We start from the raw sequence: 22,135 nt of genomic DNA on the forward strand, positions 1-22,135 counted from the left end.
GAGTTGTGCATAATGCTGAATGATGTTGCAGGTTGCAGACGGACATAGATGAGCTGCAGAGCTGGGCTGAAAGGTGGCAAATAGAGTTTAATTTGGAAAAGCGTGAGATGATTCACTTTGGAAGGAGCAACAGGAATAAAGAGTACTCGATTAATGATAAGGTTCTTGATAGGATAGATGAGCAGAGAGATCTTGGTGTCCATGTACATAGATCGCTGTAAGCTGCCACCCAGGTTGATAGGGTTGTTAAGAAGGGCTACGGTGTGTTAGCTTTTATTGGTAATGCGACTGAGTTTCAGAGCCAAGAAGTCATGTAGCAGCTGTACAAAACTCTGGGGAGGCTGCACTTGGAGTATTGTGTACAGTTCTGGTCACTGTATTATAGGAAGGACATGGAAGTGTTGGAAAGGGTTCAGAGGAGATTTACTAGAATGTCACCTAGTATGGAGGGAAGGTCTTATGAGGAAAGATTGAGGGACTTGAGGCTGTTTTTGTTAGAAGGTTGAGAGGTGACTTAATTGAGACATATAAGATAATCAGAGGGTTAGATAGGATGGACAGTGACTGCCTTTTTCCTCAGATGGTGATGGTAAGCACGAAGGGACAAAGCTTTAAATAGAGGGTGATAGATTTAGGACAGATGTCAGAGGTAGTTTCTTTACTCAGAGAGTAGTAGACTTGCCAACTTTAAGGGCATTTAAATGGTCATTGATAAATATATGGATAAAAATGGAATAGTGTAGGGTAGATGGGTTTCAGTTTGGTTTCATAGGTGGGCACAACATTGAGGGCCAAAGGGCCTGTACTGCACTGTAATGTTCTATGGCAATTGATGTTTGTGCTAAACTATGGATTTACAATAAAACTTTAAATCGCTGGAAGTCTTTTGCTGCCTAATTCAAGTTATGAATATAGTCTTTAAAACACTTTCCACATCCACCTTATCAAGACCATTCAGAACCTTATACACCTCAATCAAGTTACTTCTCACTCTCCTGATCTCCAGTGGAAACAAGCCCAGCATATACAATCAATCTTCATATAACAATTCACTTATTTTAGAAATTAATCTCGCAAACCTCCCTTGAACCACGTCCAATGTATTTACATTCTTCCTTAAAGGAAGAGATCAGAACTATACACAGTATTTGAGATGAACTAGAAAGACCCTTATGAAAAGGGGTAAATAAACTCGAAACATTAACTCTGTTTTCTCTTCACAGATGCTGACATAACGGTTGCTTTTCTCCAGCAACTTGTTTTTGGTTTGTTTCAGATAACTAGTATTTGTATTTGAGATGTAGTTTTGCCTACGTCCTGTACTGCTGAAGCATAATATCCTTACTTTTATGTTCAAGTCTTCTTCCAATAAAGTATACTATTCCTTGAGCTTTCTTAAGCGCAAGCTGTACCAGCATACTAACGTTTTGCTGCTCACGCACTAGAATACCCAAATTCCTAGCGTTTTGGAATTCTGCAGTTGTTCTCCATTTAAGCAGAACTTTCTCTCCTTTTTTTAATCTTCCTACTAAAGAAATTTTTTCACATTATACTTCAACTGCCAATTTTTTGCCTAATCACAATCCATATACAGAGGAACCTCGATTATCTGAACAACAGGGGCAGGAGTAATTTGTTCAGATAATTGAAAGTTTGGGTAACGGAATGCCAGATAACACAGTTTAGCCAAGCATTGGGACCTTGCGATCTGGGATAATCCAAAATTCGGATAATCGAGGTTATTCTGTATACCCACCTGCAACTTTCTTATACCTTCTTCACAACATACTTTCCAAGCTATTTTGGCATTCTTTGAATTTAGCTCCAATGCTTTCACTCACCTCATCTAAGTCATTGATGTGAATTATAAAAGGTTGTGGTCCAACGCAAATCTCTGTGGAACCTCACTGATCACACCTAGATACAGACTCTGTACATTCTATTTTCTGATAGCCAGCCAATATTCTAATCATTATAAAATATGTTGTTATCCCTTACATCATGAACTTTTATTTTCTACAATAACATCTGTGGCATCTTATGAAATGCTTTCTGGAAATTCAAGTGCAGTAAGTACAGGCTCCATGTGCATGTTACTCCTTCAAATAAATTGGTTAAACATGATTTTCTTTGACAAAACCTTGAGCAAGTCTATAGCTCCTTGAAAATAGCAACAAAAGCGGATAAGGTAGAAAAGAAAGCATATGGCATGCTTGGCTACTTCAGTGGTTTACCAGGATGTTGCCTAGATTGTAGTGTACTAGCTATAAGGAGAGCTTGACACCCTTGGATTGTTTTCACAAGAGCATTGGAGGTTAAGGGGCAACATGATAGAAGTATATAAACTTATGAGCAGCATGAATAGGGTGGATAGCGGAGGGTTTTTTTCCCCAGGATGGAAACCTAGGGGGCATAGGTTTAAGGTGAGAGGGGGAAAGTTTAAAACAGATGTGCAAGGGAAGTTTTTATAGACACTGGGTGGTAGGTGCCTGGACCACACTGCCAGGGGAGGTGATAGAAGCAGATACAATAGCAATGTTTAAGAGGCATTTATACAAACACATGAGCAGGTAGGGAAATAGAGAGATACGGACCATGTACAGGCAAAGAGGATTAGTTTAGAATTGCATCATGACTGGCTCAAAGGGCCTGTTCCTGTGCTGCACTGGTCTGTGCTATAAAGCTACAACAGATTGACTAAACTGTTTTACTACTGTAACGTATCAAAAGTTAAGTGATAATTTTAATTATTCACAATGTCTCCTAGTGGGTTTTACTCAGCATTAATTGCAAAAATTCAGCAAAGACGGAGAAAAATTACACCCTACAATTATACCTGAGAGGAACTATAAATGCTCAGTGTAATGTATTTTACATGGTCCATGCCTTCTGTTTATAATTTCACAGTTTTTTTTTAGAAAAGCTCCCTCATTATTAACGAGTTCACTAGCTGAATTACACAAATCAGGCAGATTTCTAATCTGTGTTGTCAGATGATTTGAGCCAAGGCAATGATAGAGATGCTACAGTCTGGGGAAAGGAGAAAGATCTCCCATATTCCTGGCCCTAATAAATCCCTGCCGGAAGAGAAGACACAAATAATGGCTGCAAATAGGATCATTGTATTTAGGATACAATTGTAGGAGTTAAATAAAACATCTCACTGTAAACTGAAAATATAATGAATAGCCAGTTGGGAAAGCATTGCATATTCCTGGAGCCTTATCCGAGATTGGGGAAACCACCTCAGGGGAGAGTAGAGGAGAAATTGTTGGTAAGAAGGGCAAAGAAAATAATTAAGTGGACAAATACAATACACATTTGTATTGTCAGGAAGCTATTTACAGCTAACTAAATGAATCTATAAATTCTGTTTTATTCATGATAAGGGTTCTCTGAACAGCTTTATCTTTGTCATATTAGAGTTTATCTTTATGTCCCACAGTTTTGCTAACCCAGGGAAAATGAAAAGATTTTGTACCTATATTATCCACTTTGTCAGTTTGTAAGGGAAAATTACTGCAGCTCAAATAAAGACATTCCGCTGAATGTGCACAGCTCATATAAACAATATTTTAGCCACCCTAAGGCAATTAGGGATAGACAATAAACTCCAGCTTAGCCAGCAATGTCCAGTGCTCATGAGCAAATAAAAACCCTTAGAATATCGCCTTTTGATAAACAAATAAAAAACTTTCCTTCTGTGGTCCTTTCATCTGTATTTTGAGTCAGACGTTGACCATATTGCTTCCAGTTTGCTAGATGAGATGGATCCATCATGAATGACAAAGAATTTGTGTTGTTTTTGAATAATATTGGCAAGTCAGCTGGTCCATATATAAATATATGTGTTAAGTCAAGGAGGGCTGTTTTGCAGGTATTATTGACCTGAAAGCGATTTGCTAGTTCCAAAATGATATCCTGGAGGTTAAAGTCCTTTCCACCTCTACTCCATGATCTAATAGGTAAATTGCAAACATGCTCCTCCACCTGCTGGTTTGAAGACAGGGACCACCCAAAATCTGGTGATGGCCATTCTGCCACCTACCTTCTTGCCTGTAATCTTTTTGAAATTTTATTCGTGGGGGGGTGGGGGGGGGGGGTGCGGGCGGGACAGAGAAAATATTGCCCGCAATTCCTTGATGCTCTTAAGAGGTTAATTAATGTCCTTTTATGAGTCTCCCTCCACTGTCACCAGTCTTTCATCTTTTTGGAGCGGGGAGCCCCACCACATGTGGGAAGTCTACCAAATTTAGTTTCATGAGCTGGTGTCAGATCAGCTAGTGGTAGTGGCGGTAGTTGCGTGCTGGGGTTTCAGTCAGGACTTTCAGCATCATTCATGACAAAGTAACCCTGTTAATTGGCAAGTTATTCACTACATTACCATTTGTTCTTTATTGCCACCATATTGTACATGGTACACATTACAGATATAAGATTCAATCACGGCAGCAACTCACCAAACCTTCTTCCCAAAGATTACCTTGGAGGACAAGGGCAGCAAATGTATGTGAGTTTTAAAGGTCATGGGTTTGGGAGGAAATGTTGGAAAAGCCTTGACAAGTTGTTGCCAAGATTACTGGCTGTACCTGTAAGTACCTGACTGAGTCACACATAGCCTGTCTTGAAAACATGCATCCCTCCATTATCGCTTGGTAAGTAGTTTGGAACTTCCTACCAATCAGCACCTGAATTATAGTGATTCAATACATCAATTCACTACCATATTCTTAGGCCATTTAGGGTTGGGCAATAACTGTTGTGTTCCCAGCAACAGGAACATTCCATGAACTAACAGCATCATGTCCAATATATTATCCATTTGCGTGCCTTTGCAATTCAATGTGTGTCGTTAAAAATAATATTTTCATGAAGCCTCAAAAGGAAGGCGCAGTTCAAGGGCTAGGATGTCAAACCTATTCAAACAAAGCAATTCTCTGGGTACTAATTAGGGAAAAATGAAAGCTAATTTGCATTATGACAGTGCTAGGATCATGCTTACTCATATCCACCACGATAGCTATCCTCATATAGCACACGATGGAAGCATGTCACAAGATGTGCAAATTCCAGCAAGAAACTTATCTTCCATTTACATCCACATGTTATATACATTCTTTCTGTTAAGGATACAGATACATTAGAAACTCCAGCAGGCTTGTTGGGGTAGTTCTTAAGGCAAGGGCAAATAGCAGCTATTGATAATATCTCAAGCACTCCACACAATCCTTCTTCAGCCAGTTTGTTAGGAATCGAAAGAGGGAACAACTTCCCAGCAACAGGATGGAGTCTATAGCAATGCGAATCAGCTGCACATTCAAAATTTCTGATCAGAAAAAAAGTAGGTTAATGCACAACATAAACAATATATATTTACAAGATAACTTTTGTTAAGCAAAATAAAACCGGTGGTGAAATTGTGGGAAATCCATTAATGTGATAGGTTTGCAATATTTAAGAAGCAAATGTATGTAAGAACTTAACAGATAATGAGATTTTATTATGTGATAGAACATTCCTGGCAAAAATCATAGCTTGAACCAAATAATTGTTCAGGACTTTTCGCTGAGCAGTTTGTACTGAATTATAGGTGACACAATATTTCATGCATTAAAATTAACAATGGTTCATTGTGTGAGCTCCAGATTGAGTATTGTGATACTTGCACTCAAAAGTCAGATCCACACCCAATTATTGGCATTTACATAGCAGACCAGTAACTCAAGAGTTCAATTATAGAAAGTTGTGAATTAACACTAGAGAAAGCTTACTCTGCAAATTAACAATTTGACGTAAAAACACAACTTGTTAACTGCTGTCCTTCAGGGAAGGGAGTTTGCTTGTTGACTCTTAATACCCATTAACTTTTATCTGCTAACTTATAAAATAATCACTTGGCCCACCATCAATTTCTCAGGACCGCCATAATAAAGGCTTTACTAGTTTTATGCACAACTCAAGAACAAAAGCTTTATTCTGGCAAGTTATCATTTAATACTTACTTGATATAGTGAGTGCTGTCAGAAAGTACAGTATGTCCGTTACTGCAAAATTGGTCCAGTTTCTCACTCCTAAATTTAAAGTATTTTAGTTACTGTTGAATCAAATTTGTGCATTTTAATTTCTCGTAGTTCCTGGTTTTGCTGGCAAATATCACTTAGTTATGTTCAGCAATAGTATCTTGTACATACATGATACCAATGCTGTGCAGCCAAAGCCTGCTCATGATACACCTTCTTTACTTTATGTAACTTTTTTGGGTAATTCCATGGTTTATCATTTGTCTATGGGCTTTATGTTGCACTTAAACACTCAAATGCTGATATCTACCATTCTTTCCAAGATTATGGGTTAGAAATTAGATCAGCAAAGTTGATGTACAATATTTAGTGTTGTTGTAGCATTTCTGAGTATGCTATAGTATCTTTATCTAGATATTAACCCATTAAAATATGTAAAGAGAATTTGGCCATTCAAAAGCATGCCATACTGTGTATGTATAGCTATTCTACCAGAGGTATCTTCTCCCCACTTGACAATCCCCTAATTTAAAAGGAACCAAGTTGCTTCCAAGATTCCCTGCAAAAGAAGAAGTAAGCGTAATTTTCCCCAGTAGTATTTACTGTCAATATCTGGACGTACTGCAAACCTGGAATCACAAAACTATTGAGGAAACGTGGCTGGGGAATGCATGACAGTGACAATACTAAAATGTGGGTTCAATTTGATTCAAAGTTTTTGATTTTTATTGCCTTAAGGAGAGATTTGTCATTGGTCTTCAGTATTCACAAATAACTGCAAATCTAGAATTGCATTATCCATAATCTCTTCCACATAAAAGTATAAACACTCATCATTTCATGTTGTTGCAGTTTCATATGTCACAGGTAATAAATAACAAAATCCTCACTTCATCACCATCTTGACCATGCATACTGTCTGCTCCACTGTGTAAAGTAAATCTTTCAGCCATTACATAGGGAATCAGTGAAACTGAAAAGTATGCAGTGATGATTTTTAGTATTATATACAGTAGGGGACAAGAATTATGGGGTTCTGGATTAACAAAAGTTTGGGAACAGTAAGATAGTTATTTTATACTGATAATAAATGGTGTTATTCTACATGCTGTTGCAGTGAATTCATAGTAAGTGAATATTCTTACTTGAAGATGTGAGTCGATAGATTACCATTTACTTTGACATAAAACTGGATTTTTACCTAAAAGATAAAGTTTTATCTTACTTAGTCTTGAGAATAATATTCAAAACTAATACAACTTAAAAACTGACCCTGCAGTAACATTAAAAAACACAACTTTTTAAAATCCAAATCGTTTTTTAAACCATTTTGTCAGTCAATTTTTATTTATCCTACTGATTAATAGACTGTTTTCTTGTTTTTATTGATTTTAGTCTCTTGCACTTTTCTTCTATTTCGCTATTGTATTTTCCATTTCTCTTATTCATCGATGCAAAATTCTTTATATTGTTTATAATTTATCCCCAAACTACTCCTAATCAAAAGTACAACAATTATATTCTAGCAAACATCAAATTCTTTAAGGAGCTACACTAATGTAGTTCTCATACTTGCACCCACTTCATATGCACCCATAATTTTGATTACATGACAGTTATATATAACTGACAGAAAATAAGTTACCATTATACTTGGTTTCAACTATATTCTTCCCACCCTTCCATAAACAATGGCATCCCAGTTTGTCTTCCAAACCACCTCGACTCCAGATAAATCCACTCCATGGTAAAAATATAGGAACAGCAGAGTTTCAAAATATAGATTTTGTCTGCGCAGATCACTGAAGTGTACCAGTAAGGTATAAAAATGGATCAAAAGAGCTAATGGATGGTTAGCCTTTATAACTAGAGGGCTACAAGATAAAAGGAAGGAGAGTTTGCACAGCCATTGAATAATTTGATCAGACCACATGTGGAATATCTGTGTATAACTTTCAGCATCTTACTTTAGATTAAGTTTAATGTCCTTGGAACCAGTGCAAGGACATGGATTTACCAAATCGTTAACATTATTATATTATGAGGGAAGACTACATAAACTAGGCTTGTATTTTTTAGAGCAAAAGAGGTTAAGGTGCAATCTAATTCAGGTTTTGAAAGGAATTAATAGGATGGACAAACCTCTGCGAGTGAGGAACTTAGGATAAAGGAACGCACATTAATTTCATAGCCTTGCCAGTCAAGAAGGAAATTAGAAAATATTTATTTACATAAAATGTAAATACTAGTTTAATTAAACTTCTTTTAATCTCTGAAGGATAGATATTAGCTTGTCAAGAGTATAACATATAGAGTGAAGGCATGTATATGAAGTCAAGATACATATCAGTGATGATCTCATTGAATGAGGCAATATAGCCTTGATGGCCGGTCCTATTTTTATTTTCAAGATTCCTAGTTGGCCAACTCATCCTTCATACTTGAAGGCTTAATATTTGGTCTTAGTGCAAGAGACAAAATTAGAATTTAATTTAATATTTTGTTCTTCTAGGTCACTGAGTTGTTTAGTATTCAATACCTGTGCATGCACAATACTGATCCTGTGTAAGAAATTCTTGATTGTTAGGCAATCTTTCATCACAATGCAGCTTTGTTCAGAAATCTAATTAACACAGAAAAGAAGACTGATTTTGTACACATTGCTCAATATTTAGCTGTATATTTGCTCCCAAAAGTGAAAAAAAGTGATATTTTGCAAAGAAACAAATTAACACAAGTAAGTTTGTCAAAAGTTCTTTGTTAGTCCATGACAAAATGGAGCATCAACCAACAACATGTGACTATTTCAGGTTCCAGAAAAAAGCTAACAGCACATCTAAGGTCCTTGCTGTACACTACATTAACTAAGACATTCATCCATTTTATATATATATTCATTTATATTCAGCCGTACACAATTATAAGAATGATGTTAATTTTTGCTACTCTGCCTCTTACCTCTCGCCCTCCTAAGACCTTAACAAATAAAAACACTAATTTTTTTTTAAATGGTGACATCTATTGGAGGTCAATCGCACTGTTCATACCTCAAATGTCAGCCTGAAATCTGAAGAGATGAACTTCTCATTTAAATCAGCAGTCCCCAAGTCCACTTGCACCACACGTAAGGATAGCTGGAGCAAAAGCTTTTCTATTACTGATTAAAACAAAGACCAGAATTACGAGAACAAACATAAGTAGCACTGAAGTAATTTTATCTGAGCAAGTCTAAGGTCTTAGAACTGGAAACTTTTCTACTTTGAATCAAAAACAGGAATAACATTGTCGCAAACAAAACATTTTGTTTTTTTTTTGGGGTTATGATATTGGGGATGTGGTGGCATAGTGGTAATACCACTGGACTAGTAATTCTGAATCAAACAAATGTTTTGAAGATGTGTGTTTAAATTTCACAATGTAAATGGGTAAATTGGAATTCAAAATTTAAAACATCTGGAATAAAAAGATAACCTAATGGCAGCCATGATTGATTGTAAAAATAACATCTGGTTCACTAATATCTGCTGTTTTTAGCTGGTCCAGCCTACATGTGACTCCAGACCTACAGTAAGTGGCTGATTCTTAACTGCCCTCTGGACAACAATTAGTGTCAGAAAATAAATGTTGGCCTAGTCAGTGACACCAACAGCCTTAGAACAAATGAAAACATGGTTCAGTCACTGAACACAGCAGTAGAATGTTACTTTGCACTTTTTTTGGTATTTCCAAAATTTGTGCTATTTCAAACAATATTGTAATAATGTTCCAACATCATGTGCTTCTCATTTCATGAAAACTATTAGTGAATAAACATTATCACTCTGCTTCAACAGCACGTTGGCCAGAAGAAATGCATCTCTCCCGATCCCTTGAAGAATTAGTGAGTTTTGGGGAATTACTGAGTTTGTTTATTTGGAGCAGAGAGGGGAAAAACATGTCTATATACAAAACATCGATTAACTGCCAGACTTTTCAGAAAAAAAAACATGTTTACAATTCTCTTTCATCTACTGTAAACAGAGAAATCTTCAAATGAAATTGGAGGAACTGCTCCAGCTAATTCTGAATCCATACTAGCAGAAAGTTGGGGTGTCAAAAGTGCAGAGGACAGCAATGGAGCAAAGAAGATTTGGAAGAGATAAGATTCATTCCTTTAAGCCCTTACCTTTGTAAAAGTAATATGTTTGATTATTGGAGATCCATTGTCCAGCAGCTGCAACTGGTCAAATTGTTATCATTAGAAAAAATAACATTGTGACTGAAAAGAAACTGAGCATTAACAGATTAAATTAAATGTTAGGCTTCAGTTTAGTTAGTATCAACTTTGAGCACTTATTTGTGTTATCATACACCTAGCTACCTGTTACAACACAGATGAGATATTCCTTGTGGAAGTGTAAGGTAGAGTTTACTGCATCAACCAATACAAGTAGATCTCCTTCCAGAGATGATCTTCTAAATCTTCTGTTCATGTTTTTAATATGAATAATAAGGTACTCTATAACCTGAAAAGAAACAATACTCCAGTATCCAATCGATATGAGTCATTTTAATATTATGATTAATATTAGACTAGTATCAGCGAGTTTTGAGCAGATTCGTAGCTCAGGTTGGGGTTCTGGATGTAGGTTTGCTCGCTGAGCTGGAAGGTTCATTTTCAGATGTTTCGTCACCATGTTAGGTAACATCTTCAGTGAGCCACCAGATGAAGCACTGCTGGTGTTTTCTGCTTTCTATTTATATGCTTGGGTTTCCTTGGGTTGGTGATGTCATTTCATGTGGTGATATCATTTCCTGTTCTTTTTCTCAGGGGGGTCGGAAAAGGGATCTAAATAAATGTGTTTGTTGATAGACTTCCAGTTGGAATGCCATGCGTCTAGGAATTCTCGTGCACGTCTCGGACAGCAGAAACCCTAGCCACTTTCTCCTACATCAAAGACGTTTCAGAAATGACTGCTAGACTACTCAGACTCCTTGGCATTGTGGTATCCCACAAACCCACCAACACACTAAAACAGCAGCTAATGAACTTGAAAGACCCTAGACAGACAACAAGCAAAACTAATGTAATTTACAAAATATCGTGCAAAAACTGTAACAAACACTACATTGGACAAACAGGCAGAAAACTAGCCACCAGGATACATAAACATCACTAGCCACAAAACGACATGACCCTTTCTCCCTAGTATCCTTACATACAGATAAGGAAGGATACCAGTTTGATTGGGACAACACATCTATCCTAGGACAAGCCAAACAGAGACATGCACGAGAATTCCTAGAAGCATGGCATTCCAACCAGAACTCTATCAACACATTGACTTAGATCCCATTTACGACCCTCTGAGAAAAAGAACAGGAAATTATGTCAGCACAGGGAAATGACATCACCACAGGAAATGACATCACCAACCCAAGGACACTCAAACATATAAATAGAAAATAGGAGACAACAGCAGTGCTTCATCTGGAGGCTGAAGCCGTAATCACTGAAGACGTAATCTAGTATGGTGACAAGATGTCTGAAAATGAACCTGCCAGCTCAGTGAGCAAACCTACATCCATTAGACTAGTATTTTGGAATACTTCATTGTATGTCAGTAGCTAGGGATCACAATTTCAAAATTGTCAGCAAGAGAGCTAGGAATAAGCTGAGGAGAAACGTCTTTACTCAGAGAGTTGTTAGTATTTGAAATGTACTGCCAGGACAGTTGTAGAGGTGGATTCCATAAGATATTTCATATGAGAGCTGGATATATATTTGAAATTGATGAATTTTGAGTGACAGAGGTAGGGATGGATAATGAGACTAGCTGGATAGCTCTTTCAGGAGCTGGTACAGATACAATAGCTCAAATAGCTTACTTTTGTACTGTCAAATTCTATGGTTCTCTGTACATTTGAACTTATTGAGTCATAGCTAAGCAAAGCACTTTGCTGAAATGTCACTGTATATGTAAAAATTGGCAGATGAGATTAACATTACAAATAGAGTTTGTGATTCTCTTTACCATGGCCCTGACAGTATCAAATGATCACATTTGGAGTGCATTCTAAGATTCTTCAATAACTGCACAAAGGTCAGAAAAGTTAGATCAATCAGAATGGAGCCCTTTTGGACAGCATCATGATCTCCAATGGCGTTCAGGAAGGATGTGTTCTCTACTCTTTTCAGTTTGAAATTTCAAGACGAAGGCCGGTCTGACAGAGACTGAGCAGATGACAGACTCTTCAATCTGCTACGAGTGCATAGCAAAAACATACTCAAAGCAGAGCTTCTGTTTGCTGACAACTTTGACATTCTTGGTTCAGCTCATCTGAATTGATACTACACGTGCTTCTAGGTCAATTGGTCTTCCTCACTGAGAACTGACAGGCAGTGGTTGCTCTTACGTGCTTCCACAGTGTGACTATTCTTCTCGGGTAAACTTATATAAGAAGCATTTACAAGTTATCAGCCACAAATGACCCTACAACCTAACACAAACTTCATGGAATTGACATCTTTAGGAGGCCTAGCGCATCTGTCCTGCCCAATGGAACATAAAATCCATTACAGTATGCTGATTGACTGAACTCTGAATTATGCTCTGCTAATTCGGGGCAAAGGGAAATAGAAACTAGGGTTCTTCCTAAACATGTCTCAGACATTAACTGGATCATCTGAGTCTCTGCAAGCAAATGGTTTCAACAGTACAAACCCTTCAATCAAATTGTACCCTTGCTGATAGGGTGAGGTACGGTGCTCTCATAAAGCTGACTAAAGACTATTGGGCATGTGTTCATTTTGCTTGGAAACACAACACAGCGCATGCATGCAAACTGCATAATTTGGTCTTCAACTCATGCACTAAATAGGCACTTTTTTTTCTTTCCTCTTATGCAATTCATCGCCGGAGTCTTCTTTAAAAAAAAATGCAAAATTATTGAGGCCACAATTTTGTTGTCGGGTTTTTGCACTCTGCTTCCATTCCATTACCTGCCGGAGAGCGGTCTCCATGTTCTTTTGATGTTGGAGGGGGAAGGGGTTCGCGCGCGGCCAACGGAATTTCAAAACAACTTTCCCGCGTGCCAGTCGTTTCCCGCCCAAATGCCTCCAGCGCATGTGCCGAACCTCCATCTTTTTTAACGGCTCCTGCCAACCGTTCTTTGTGCGCACGCGCCGGACGAAGGTTGGTTGGTTGGCCGGTCAATCGGGAAGGAGGGGAATAGCTAATTGCCCTTGAAAAGAAAATAGCATGGGAGTTTATTCCTGGCGTGTGAGTGATGTTGGTAAGGTTATCATTCAGTGCCTGCATGGATGTCGCTCCAACAAGCCGTCTTGGCAGCAATGTCTAATCACTAATGTCAACCACGTCTCCATTGGTAGCCTCTGGTTCCTGGTTCAAGTCCCAATCCAGGTATTTGAGTGAAAACGTCAGAAAAAAAAATTGCAGCAGTTCAGTGTAGATGGAGCAACTGCACAGTTGGAGGCCCAGTTTTTCGAATGAGATGTTGAACCGATCCACCTGCTTGGGTTGATGTAAAATGCCCCTCCTTGGGAAGAAGACCAGGAAGGTCGTCCAGAGTGCCCTAGCTGATGAATCCCAGAATGGTTAGGGCACAGTAGGAGGCCTTTCAGTCTGTTGTGTTCATGGTGACTCTGGAGGAGCAATTCTCCCACCTTTCAAAATGGGTCAACATCACAAAACTGGAATAGGTAGCCATCATCATGTTGCTGTTTGCAGGAACTTGCTGTGTGCTTATTGCCTATAGTGTTTCCTTCATTGCAACAATGACTATACTTAGTTGGCTGTGATGTGATGACCAGTTGCTGTGATAAATGCAAGTCTTTATTCAGTTGTTCTGGGTTAGGGGTGAAATGCTATTGACGCATTGATGATGAAGGAATAGAGGTAATTGCTTGATGTAGAGAGAAACGAGTGCATTCTGTAGGTTATGTGGTTATAAAAACGTAGAGTTCAGAAGGAAACCATTCAATTCATCATGCCTGTGCTGGCTTTTTGAAAGTCTCTTTTCCCTATAAACTTGCACATATTGCTTTCAGGTATTGATTCCAACTTCCTTTTGAAAAACCATATTCAATACACCCTTTTAAGGCAGTACATTTCAGATGACAATAACTTGCCGTGTTTCAAAAATTATCATTATTCCCTTTACTCTTTTTGCCAATGTTCATAGCATATTGAGAAAAAAAAGTACAGTTGCTGTTAATCTTCCCCACCAGAAGTCATCCTGATGTTTGCACCTATGCCTTGTTTCCAAATCTGTTTATTCCTTTCCTTCAACCAACTATTTAAGTTATTTTTAAATGTTGGATATGGTTTCTGCTTCAATTGTTATCTGTGGGTATGTTTGCTGAGTTGGGAAGTTGATTTGCAAATGTTTTGTCCCCCGTCTATGTGACACTTCAGTGCTTTGGAACCTCCTGTGAAGCACTGCTGTAGTGTGTCTTCTGGTATTTATTTGGTTCCATTCCTGCTGCTTCCGGTTACCGGTTCTGGTTGTTTGTTGTAGTGGCTGGTATGTTGGATCTAGATCTATGTGTTGATGAAGTCCATGGATGAGTGCCATGCTTCTAGAAATTCTCTGGTTGTCCTATGTTTAACTTGTCCTATGATTGTTGTGTTGTCCCAGTCGAATTTGTTGTCCTTGTCATTTGGGTGTGTATGGCTACTAGGGTCAGCTGGTCATGGCGTTTAGTGGCTAGTTGGTGTTCGTGGATGTGGATTGCTAGTTGTCTGCCTGTTTGTCCTAAATAGCGTTTCATGCAGTCTTTACATGGAAACTTGTAAATTACATTAGTCTTGCACATAATGAGTATAGGGTCTTTTGTTCTGGGTGAGTTGTTTTCTGAGCGTGGCTGTCGGTTTATGGTCTGTCATGAATCCGAGTGGTTGCAGAAGTCTGGCTGTTAGTTCCAAGACCTTTTTTATATATGGTAGCATGGCCAGTGTGTTGGGTCGGGGTATATCCTTGATGCATTGTTTATCTGCTAGGCATCTGCAGATGAAGTTGTAGGGATCTCTGTTCTTGGTGAAGACTCTGTAAAGGTGTCTTCTTCTCATTGCAGATCGATAATTTTGTAATTATCAAGAGAACAGAGGTTGAGAACACACTAGATTATCAACACCATGCTCACAGGGATCAGATTTGCAAGAGTGGAGGAAACCAACAACTATCTCCCATTCCCAGATGCGATGGTAGAAAGGACACAGAACGGTGAATACACTACAAGAATGTACAGAAAAGCCACATCCTGAACTACAACAGCAACCACCCAAACACACATGAGAGGCTGCATGTTCAAAAGGGCTACAATATACTGCAGCATTCCTGTCCTGCTAAAAGAAGAAGAAGAAAACTTCTACAGAGTCTTCACCAAGAACAGATATCCCTGCATCTTCATCCGCAGATACCTAGCAGACAAAGAACATGCCATGACCCAACACACTAGCCACGCTATGGTATTTTAAAAAAAAGTCTCAGGACTAACGACCAGACTTTTCCGACCACTCTGGCTCATGACAGCCCATAAACCTGACAGCCACATTCAGACAACAAATCACCAGAACAAAAGATGCTATACTGATTACGTGCAAGAGCAATGTAATTTACAAGATTCCATGAAAGACTGCATGAAACACTAGATAGGACAAATAGGCAGACAACTAGCAACCCACATCCATGAGCACCAACTAACCACTAAACGACATGACCAGCTGTCTCTTGTAGCCATACACACCCCAATGACAAGGACCACAAATTTGACTGGGACAACACAACGATCATAGGACAACTAGAGAATTTCTAGAAACATGGCATCATCCACACACCCCATCATAAAACAGACCTAGACCCAATATACTAGCCACTACAATGAACAGGTGGAACCTACACCCAATATATCAGCCACTACAATGAACAGCTGGAGCCAGCAACCGGAATGAGGAGGAATGGAACCAAATAAATTCCAGAAGAGAGAGTACAGCAGTGCTTCACAGGAGACTTAAAAGCACTGCAGATGTCACCTAGACAGAAGACGAAACTTCTGAAAATCAACTTCCCAGCTTGGAAAACATACCCACAGCTTTGGCAACCAGCATCCAAGCTACAAATATTTACACAAACCTTGATAACTCTCTGTGTCTCTGTATTGTTGACAGACAACATTAGCCTCCCTTTGGGGACTTGCAGGACATGCGATCTTTGATATAAACGGTAAGACATGTCTGAGACTGTTTCATATGATAATTTTCATTGGGTGCTGCAGGAATGGTGTGTTATCCCAGTGTGTGAAGGAGTCTGAGCAGAAGTTTAAAGGAGAAACATAAGATGTTATTTGCAAACTTTGAGAGGTAGTGTGAAGAGTTCCAACTTGCTGTTTTCCCATTCTCTAGTACCTCCATGCAAAGAACCATTGATGCTTTCCTCTTATAAGGAGTCATGATTGCAGCATTTTGTGAACCTTTTTCTAGCAACATGTTATGCCTCCAGTTATTTGTAGTCTCATCCTATATGAAAAATACATCTGTTGGAAAGACGAATGTGCAACATAGCATGTAAAACCTGAGTGCTCAAGTAACTATAATTGCATTGAGGGACCTTGTGGCCAGGGTATATGATGCTTCCAACAATGTTTAATGCCCCATGTAAACATATCTGGAATGATTTCACGACATAATGCTCTGCTTCAGTAATAGGATGTTTTGGAAGATTTGTATCACTATGTGTACGACATTGTCCCTCTTGAATAAAATAGCTTTATAAAATATGTAAAATATTTGAAAAGTGTAGTGTACGTCTATCCACTTACCATGTTAAAATTGCCAAATTACAGCACATAGTTAGACCTAGGACACTTAGTCTTCAGCTGCACCATCATTAGCCTTCCCTCCATCATAAGGTTAGAAGTGGGATGTTTGCTGATGATTGTAAAATGTTCAGTACCTTTTATATTTCCTCAAGTACTAAAACAGCCCATGTACACATGCAGCAGGACTTGGATGCAATCTAGGCTTGAGCTGATATCCAGTAAATAACATTTGTGCCATGCAAGTGCCAGACAATGACCATTTCAAGTACAATAATATTTATAATTTCCCTTTGCTGTTCATGGCATTACCATTGCTGGCTCCCACACCATTCACATCCTTAGGGTCACAATTAAGCAGAACCCAAACTGGACAGTCGTTCAAATACTGTGGCTGCAAGAACAGGTCAGAGACTAGAAATTCAGTGATGGGTAACTCACCTCCCGTCTCTCCAATGTCCCCATCTTCATGGAGTAAGTCAGAAGTGAGATGGATTATTTTCCACTTGCCTGGATGGATGCAACACCTACAACATTTAAGAGGCTTAACATCATCCAAAGCAGTCCACTTGATTGGCACCACGTCCACCAGTTTCAATAAGTTTCATCACTATTGCACAGTGGCAGTAGTGTGCACCATCCACAAGATGCATTATAACAACTCACCAAGGTTCTTTCAACATCATGTTACAAACCTCTGATTTCTACCAGCTCAAAGGACAAAGGCAGCAGATGTGTAGCAACATCACATCTGAGTTCCCCACTAACCCACTCACCATCTAATTTGAAACTCTCCATTTCTTCATTGTTAGCAGATCAAAATCCTGGAAATCCCTTCTTAAAGCACTGCAAATGCATCAATACCCAACCAGAGCAGCAGTTCAAGAAAGCAGCTCACCATAGCCTTGACAAGGCAATTAGAGATGGGCAATAAATGTTGGCCTAGCCAGTGTTGCCTAAATTGTGAATGAATTAAAAACTAAACACTTACTTCTAAATTATAGGTCATAGGTTAAACAATAACCATTCTTGTCATTGCTGTTTACTGCAGGGCAGTTGCTGCCTTTGCAAGACCTCCTACAACATTCCTTCAGAGTAATGTAATTGAGTCAGTCCATTCTGCCATCATCTGTTTTTGATGAATTTTCAGCTGCCGAGCTTTAAATTGTAAATTTAAAGAGCAGCTGAAATGGGTAATCTACTCTTCCCTTCCCCACCTCTGCTTTCCCCACATCCGTTATACGATGGGGATGCTGAAGTGCTTGACTTGATTGTATGGGCATCTTGCCCTGCATGCACTACTTCGCTGCAGTGGTCTGACCTTGCAGTATTGGAAATATTTTCAGCCCACAGTCTTCAAAATTCTTTCTTTCCCTACCTGTTGTAACTGAAGACTTTTGATACCTCTGTTATTATATTGACTTATTTTATAGTTCATTTACAGTTGCAGACTGGAAGAGTTAATTTTGTGGAGGACTCATTACCTGCTGACATAACTGGGAAGCACGATAAGTTACTGCTCATTATAATCACTGGGTGCTCTCTGTTAAGAAGCAAGGACTGGTTCGAACAGTGATTATCACTGATAATGTTTTATGCTTAGAGTTAAGGAAGATATGATTGATTAATATAGGAAAAGATGCCAGTTTTTCTTCTAGTAGTGACCAGGCCAATACCAAGTACTGTTCAGTTATTACAAGGGAGATGTAATCATTTATATGGAGTTATACCTGTTTTCCAGCTGTTCAATAAGCCAGTTTAATGCACACCAGTCTCTCTGCTGTCAACTTAGCTCATTCTGCTCTCAAATATCATGTTCTTTTTCGTTCTGGGTGAACAATTATACAATTTGCAGAGTACATAATTCCAAAGGGGCGCATACATAAGCCATGCTGCATCAGACTTTTACAGATCATTAGCTATTCGCCAGTGTTCATTGTTATATTTGATATTTTAACAGTATATACATTTAAATTGTTGTTTAATTAGCAATGGTGCGTAAGTCACTGAGATTTGCTGACAGAGGTACCTTCCAAGCAAGAAATTCTTGACACCACTGACTTTATGGTTTATGTTTGCCTCCTATCATTTTAAGGTTCACATGATTAGACAGAAGGGATGGGGATATGTTTTGCTGAAGTACTGTCACAATCCTGCATGAAGTCTGATGTTTTTGAGATGTGGTAGTACATTCCAGTGTAGGACTGAACTGAACCAAAAGTATATCTCCTGGGCTGCAAATTTGTAGGGGTGCTGTCTTCCTGGGAGATGCTGCTGTTGTAGATACTGTAGTATGGCTCCATCCTAGTGTTAATAGGGGTGGAGGCACTATGTGCTTTTTGCTGGTACTCAACAGACGTGAAGATGTCTTTTGAATTGCTTGGTCCACAGGCCTGGTCTACGAGCTTTTTTTGTGACTTGGGGGAGAGGATGTAGGCTGAATTGGTATCGTGGTGAGAAGACTTGTTCCTGTTCAAAACCAGGCTACCATCCCCAACTGCTTTCAGTCTTGTTTTCTGCTTGCAGCACAGCAGGAGGGCCATAAACTGTGTGCACCAAGCCACCTTCTTGCGGAGACCAGAGTTGTTGCGAGAATAGATAAATGGATTGAGACCTGACCTAAAAAACACCAAGGTTAATCCGCACAGCTCAAATTGGTAGATGATAAAGCTGCTCTCTGAGGATAAGACATCATGCACCAGAGCTACGCCCAATGGCAGGCAGCAGACCACTGATAATAGTATCATAACACAGGTCACTACTGCTTTGGAGTCCTTAACAGCTGAAAGGTTCACTGTGTGTTCTAGCTTCTTGTTGGAAGTAGTCACATTTTTGCTTTCATTGTGTGTATATAGGTGTGTTTGCACATGAGATGTCTTGTTGCATTTCTGCTTTCTGTATAAAGAGGGCCCTGATCCATCTGGATGGACGAAACAGTCGTGCTTTTTGGGGTCAACCACTGTAATCACAGGGCAGCGCCGTACCTGTGCATTCTTGTGGAGAGTTTGAGCAATCATAGCATAAGAAATTGCAACAATGCCCACACAGAGGGTAAAGTCCACTACATATGTGTATAAAATGGCCTTGCCATCTTCGTTAATGAGCCCAAGCAATGGGACACAGATCTTCGAGCTGTGGTATTTAGTCATGGCTGACAATGTGGCTAGGGTAAAACTGATGACCCACAAAACAACAGTAAGGAGAAGTGTACAGACAAATGAGGAGGAATGATTCGTTCGCTGCCCTAGCACCATTCTTAGACGATGGAGAGCGATCACGGCCACTGTTTTCAAAGACATTATGACGAACCCTGTGCTAGTGAGGTGGAATGCAAAACAGAAGGTATCTGACATATTGCTCCTGTTATCAATGAACATCACAAAGGCAAACATGGGGACTGCAATGAGGCAGATGAAGAGGTCACAGAAAGACAGATTCAGGATCATGAAATCAAAATGTGTCCTAAATTTCCTGAAAGCAGGATTGAAGAAGGAGGAAAATACAATTACATTGCCATAGGATCCCAGGCAGAAAACCAGTATGAGCAGCAAGGTGCAGGTGGCCAGTGTAGCCTTGTGGATTGCTGTTTGTACTTCCGTTCGATTTTTCCCTGGAGAACAGTTTGTGAGCACTGGGAAAATACATTCTGGAGTTGTGTTCATGCTGAAGAGGAGTTTTTCTTTTATAAAAGATGGCTGGAAATCCATTGATGTAGGTAGCTTGCTTGGCTGATGATTCTTTAATGAGTTTTGATCAATTTGTTATGGCACCTGAAATCAGAAAAGTGAATAATACAGTTTTGTTTTGTGGATAGAGAATACTGTAAAGATACACAATTTTTATAAAGTTTGTTTTTCTAAATTTTTGCATCTGTAGGCATGAATTTCCTATCCATCTTCCAAGTGCCATATGCTGTTCCTGTACATGTTCAAGATTAACAGTACAACATGGTCTGTGAGTTCTCCTGCTGCTATTCAATTAACAATTATTGGAAGTCAAATCAAGACAGGGCACAGTCATACAACCTACATCTTTTCAGCAAGAAGCTATTTGATGTCTATGGTATCTCAGCAATCAGAAGGGGCAGGAGCTCACTATGTGGTGAATCATGGACAATAGACCAGGTCTGTTAGAGTGGAGAGTCTTTAATGTGGGTGCAATGGAACGTTTTTGGCAGCTGAGGGCTGATTTTACATAGCCAGCTGTTTGAATTGAAAAGTCACTGAATCATTCATCCATCCCAAATGCAATAAATGGGGTGCCTAGCCTATCAACTGCAGATGTTAGGAAATCAGATGCACATCACTCACAATCTTCTTGATCATACACCCAGTGGAGTTCTCCAGCTCTTCCTCTTTTAAGACATCTTAAAATCTACATTCTTGACCAAACGTTTTGTCACCTGTCCAAATATCTGCTCAGTTGAGTTCAGATGACAAAACACATAATGTACATAGGTATAATTTACTAAATGAATTCTAAAAATGCAAGTTGCCACTGTATGTTCTAATAGAAGGTGCCTTAAGTTAAAACTGCTTTGTTTTTCAACTAAGTATTCTATCCACTACTAAGTATTGCAGAACTCGTGATAAACATGTCCTTAGAAACTGCGTCAATACTGTGCCACACACTAAAGGGATGAACCCTTGACGCACCAATAAAATCACGCTCCACTGTGAAGCATATGACAGCGCATCTGTAAATAAAAATTATGGATCTTGAAATTGCTGCTGTCATTATCACTTATACAGGCAGTTACATTGTCTTCAGTTTTTTAATAATGTTTGTTTCCACATGCATGGCAGACTTAATGCGTTGTGTTTACACAAACCTCCATTCCCCTTTAACTGCCTTTTTTATTAACAAAAAGTATCTCAATTAGTTTTGTAGTTTTGGATATTGGTGCTGAAAATGTGTTGCTGGAAAAGCGTAGCAGGTCAGGCAGCATCCAAGGAGCAGGAGAATTGACGTTTCGGGCATGAGCCCTTCTTCAGGAATGAGGAAAGTTCCGAAAAGACCACTCCCTCCGTGACTCCCTTGTCAGGTCCACACCCCCTACCAACCCAACCTCCACTCCCGGCACCTTCCCCTGCAACCGCAAGAAATGCAAAACTTGCACCCACACCTCCCCCCTTACTTCCCTCCAAGACCCCAAGGGATCCTTCCATATCCGCCACAAATTCACCTGCAACTCCACACACATCATTTACTGCATCCGCTGCACCCGATGTGGCCTCCTCTATATTGGGGAGACAGGCTGCCTACTTGCGGAACGTTTCAGAGAACACCTCTGGGACAC

At 39.2% G+C, this 22,135-nt stretch overlaps 3 protein-coding genes across 6 annotated transcripts in view; 1 reads left to right on the forward strand and 2 right to left on the reverse strand.

The window, feature by feature from the left end:
* Nucleotides 1–4,452: 4,452 nt before the first annotated feature.
* Nucleotides 4,453–13,321, reverse strand: LOC122543991. The gene is made up of 6 exons (XM_043682999.1): nt 13,003–13,321; nt 10,186–10,239; nt 9,068–9,177; nt 7,166–7,221; nt 6,003–6,071; nt 4,453–5,326 (listed from the first exon to the last, which is right to left on the reverse strand). Exons 1-6 carry the CDS (start codon nt 13,319–13,321, stop codon nt 4,999–5,001), a joined length of 936 nt encoding a protein of 311 aa, XP_043538934.1. The 3' UTR covers nt 4,453–4,998.
* Nucleotides 13,322–13,351: 30 nt separating this feature from the next.
* The window catches only part of LOC122543853 (acylphosphatase-2-like), a 65,267-nt gene continuing 56,483 nt past the window's right edge, over nt 13,352–22,135 (forward strand). For 2 of the 4 annotated variants that reach the window (XM_043682685.1, XM_043682684.1), the window contains exon 1: nt 13,353–13,423. In XM_043682685.1, coding sequence (XP_043538620.1) covers nt 13,368–13,423 — 56 coding nt within the window. In that variant the 5' untranslated portion in view covers nt 13,353–13,367. Of the gene's footprint in view, nt 13,424–20,718; nt 20,791–22,135 lie in introns of those variants that run through there. The other 2 variants (XM_043682683.1, XM_043682688.1) reach the window with 2 other exon arrangements.
* The window catches only part of LOC122543852 (probable G-protein coupled receptor 75), a 10,822-nt gene continuing 7,228 nt past the window's right edge, over nt 18,542–22,135 (reverse strand). Inside the window, exon 2 of the mRNA XM_043682682.1 lies at nt 18,542–20,606. Within this exon, the coding sequence (XP_043538617.1) occupies nt 18,942–20,543 (1,602 nt within the window). The 5' untranslated portion in view covers nt 20,544–20,606 and the 3' untranslated portion in view covers nt 18,542–18,941. The remainder of the gene's footprint in view (nt 20,607–22,135) is intronic.

The sequence above is a fragment of the Chiloscyllium plagiosum genome, chromosome 45 (genome assembly GCF_004010195.1).
Source record: "Chiloscyllium plagiosum isolate BGI_BamShark_2017 chromosome 45, ASM401019v2, whole genome shotgun sequence".
In the NCBI taxonomy this organism is placed as follows: domain Eukaryota; kingdom Metazoa; phylum Chordata; class Chondrichthyes; order Orectolobiformes; family Hemiscylliidae; genus Chiloscyllium; species Chiloscyllium plagiosum.